This window comes from Montipora foliosa, chromosome 9 (genome assembly GCF_036669935.1).
Source record: "Montipora foliosa isolate CH-2021 chromosome 9, ASM3666993v2, whole genome shotgun sequence".
In the NCBI taxonomy this organism is placed as follows: Eukaryota; Metazoa; Cnidaria; class Anthozoa; order Scleractinia; family Acroporidae; genus Montipora; species Montipora foliosa.
Window position 1 is genome coordinate 15,414,257 of NC_090877.1, and position 2,500 is coordinate 15,416,756.

A 2,500-nucleotide genomic window follows, 5' to 3' on the forward strand; every position below is an offset into this window, starting at 1 on the left:
ACCAGTCAATTCCAAAACCGCCCATCCCCCCCCCCCTCCCCCCCACCACCCGGGCAATCCCCGGGCATTTGACTCGCGTTAAGCTCTATACAGTGGGGAATTTGACCCAAAATGAGGCCCGCGCGGTGGGGCATTTGACTTTCGCGTCAAAACGTCTGTCAGCGGTCGGAAACAAAAGGATTTCGCAATTCTTTGATTCAGCACATGCGCCGCGTTCACGGGTCATTGCTCTTGTCGATTCCACGTGGGTTTTTCTGTTGTTGTCGTTACATCATATAGTTATATCATGGAATATGCCTTTGTTTAAAGTGGGACAAGCTGAACAAGAAATTCGTAGTGGTTGAACATTTTGCAGAACTTGTTTCCAAAGGTAAGCAATTCTGCTACAGTTGCTTTAACATGCCTCAAGGGTGGGGGATTTGACCCTCTTTGAAGCTCTTGACTGGGGGGGGGGGGGGGGGGATTGGGCCATTTTGGAATTGACTGGTACATTATAGGGTATCTGCTGTAAACTACACGGCCTTTACTCAGAGCAGCACTGCTGACATATCGGATTGGCGATCAGACCACAAAAATATTCCCCTATCGCATTTGTGCTGTTCGTGCACTGTCCTGCAGGAAGATGTTTCGGCTGAACTTTAAAGTGTGCTTATGAATAAAAATTCAAGGTCAACCCATTGACTCCTGAAGGGCTCCCCCCCCCTTCCCCTCCCCCTCCAATTGACGAGTAAAATCATCCGGCATTAGACCCCCCAGGAGTCAATGGTTTAAAATTGACAACATTAATTTGGTCTCATTTGAGATCAAGCCTGCCACCCCATTATGCTGGTTGTGTGTTCCTTGTTTGACAGCTCCATGCCTGTGAAGACAATGGTGGCCCGGAATTCTGAAGTCACTCTAATTTTTCAAGCCTTTTACAAAAAATCTAAAATCTTTTAAACAAAAAACCCCAGTTCATGAAAGAGAAACAACATTGCCTTTGCAGGGTAACATACCACACTAATTATCTAGTTTTAGTAGGTCATATCTGAGATTGAGTTTTTATATACTGAAATTGGGAATTGTTTTCAGATATTTATTCAACTGCGGGGAGAACACAGTTAGGATTCTCCATGAACTAAATCGCCTAAAAATGAACATAAGTCAAGTCTTCTTGACTGGAATAACATGGCAAAACCACATTGCAGGTCTTCCAACATTAATCAAGTGTCATTCTTCATCCAGAGAGAGTGCTTTATCAATTTATGGTCCAGAGGGAATAACAAAGTTTCTCAAAGATGTTTCAACATTCTCTAGTACTGGTCTGCAAAGATACCAAGCTTTGAAGCTCTTTACTAGCACAGAATTTATCTGTAATTCAGCTCAGTACCAGCAGGATCCATACATCGATGACAATATAACTATCCTGCCTGTTATTTTTGAGAGAAAGGATCAAGATGTGAGCTTTTCAGAGAGGCAATCTATTTGCTATATTTGTGAATTTGCTGACTTGCCTGGTCAATTTTTGCTTGACAAAGCTGTTAAGTTGGGGGTCACTGAGGAATCTTTCAATGAACTAGCTATTGGAAATCCAGTTTTATCCAGCTATGGAAGGAAGGTGCATGTTTCAAGCTCTTTTAATCTTAAGAATTTACATTGTAGGCATTTGGCTCAGAGCAGAGTAGAGACCAGGCAAGCTCAAAGAGTATGTCATGCTAAGTATTGGTGGAAGCTCAGGGCTGTCACTGTTGTGGCAATCCTGGTTCCTTGGGATTAAAACATTCGATTCTTTCAGCTTGTGCTTTTGTTATAATTTTATTTTTGACTAGAGTCCACTATGACATACGGTGAATCAAGTTATACACTTTCAATCAAATGCAGTAATACATATGTAGTTGTTAATTGAACGAAATGATCAATGTATGAACTGAATCATATATTGAACTGTCAATGTGAAAATCACTTGAATTAAAGCTATGATCCTTGCCAGTATGAATGCAAACTTAAATGCAAATTCATCACAGGAACATTTTCAACCCACAAATGACCAACTCCCAACATCAGTGGCTTCATAGCTCGGGTAGAGTGTTGCACCAGTATCGCAAGGTAATGGTAATGAATTAATGGTAATGAATTTATATAGCGCATTTTCTATTGACATATTCAAATGCGCTTTACAAGCAAGGGATCTATGGGTGAGATTGGACATCAGCATATACAGGTGCCGCTGGCAGTCCATTAACGATCTCACCCAGCACATGAATGAATGAAATGAGGCCTGACCACAACACCAGGAGCTCCATGCCCTACTCTTTACGAATAGTGTGTGGGTTCTTTTACATCCGACTGAGTTGTGAACATTGAAGGGTTGTGAGACAGGGTCTACGGTTTATATATCTGAGAAGACTTGGAAGTCTTAACCAGTTGTGGATGTCATTTACAAAGGCAGCACTTTCTCCTCAATTATTTTAAGACCCTGAGTGTTGCTCCGGCCGGGGTCAAACTCATGACCTCTGGCATG

At 42.0% G+C, this 2,500-nt stretch overlaps 1 protein-coding gene across 4 annotated transcripts in view; it reads left to right on the forward strand.

The window, feature by feature from the left end:
* The window catches only part of LOC137971057 (zinc phosphodiesterase ELAC protein 2-like), a 17,012-nt gene that overhangs the window by 490 nt on the left and 14,022 nt on the right, over window positions 1-2,500 (forward strand). Inside the window, exons 2-3 of one of the 4 annotated variants that reach the window (XM_068817776.1) lie at window positions 310-370; window positions 1,072-1,597. In XM_068817776.1, the coding sequence (XP_068673877.1) occupies window positions 1,133-1,597 (465 nt within the window). In that variant the 5' untranslated portion in view covers window positions 310-370; window positions 1,072-1,132. Of the gene's footprint in view, window positions 1-279; window positions 371-1,071; window positions 1,598-2,500 lie in introns of all 4 variants that reach the window. The other 3 variants (XM_068817777.1, XM_068817774.1, XM_068817775.1) reach the window with 3 other exon arrangements.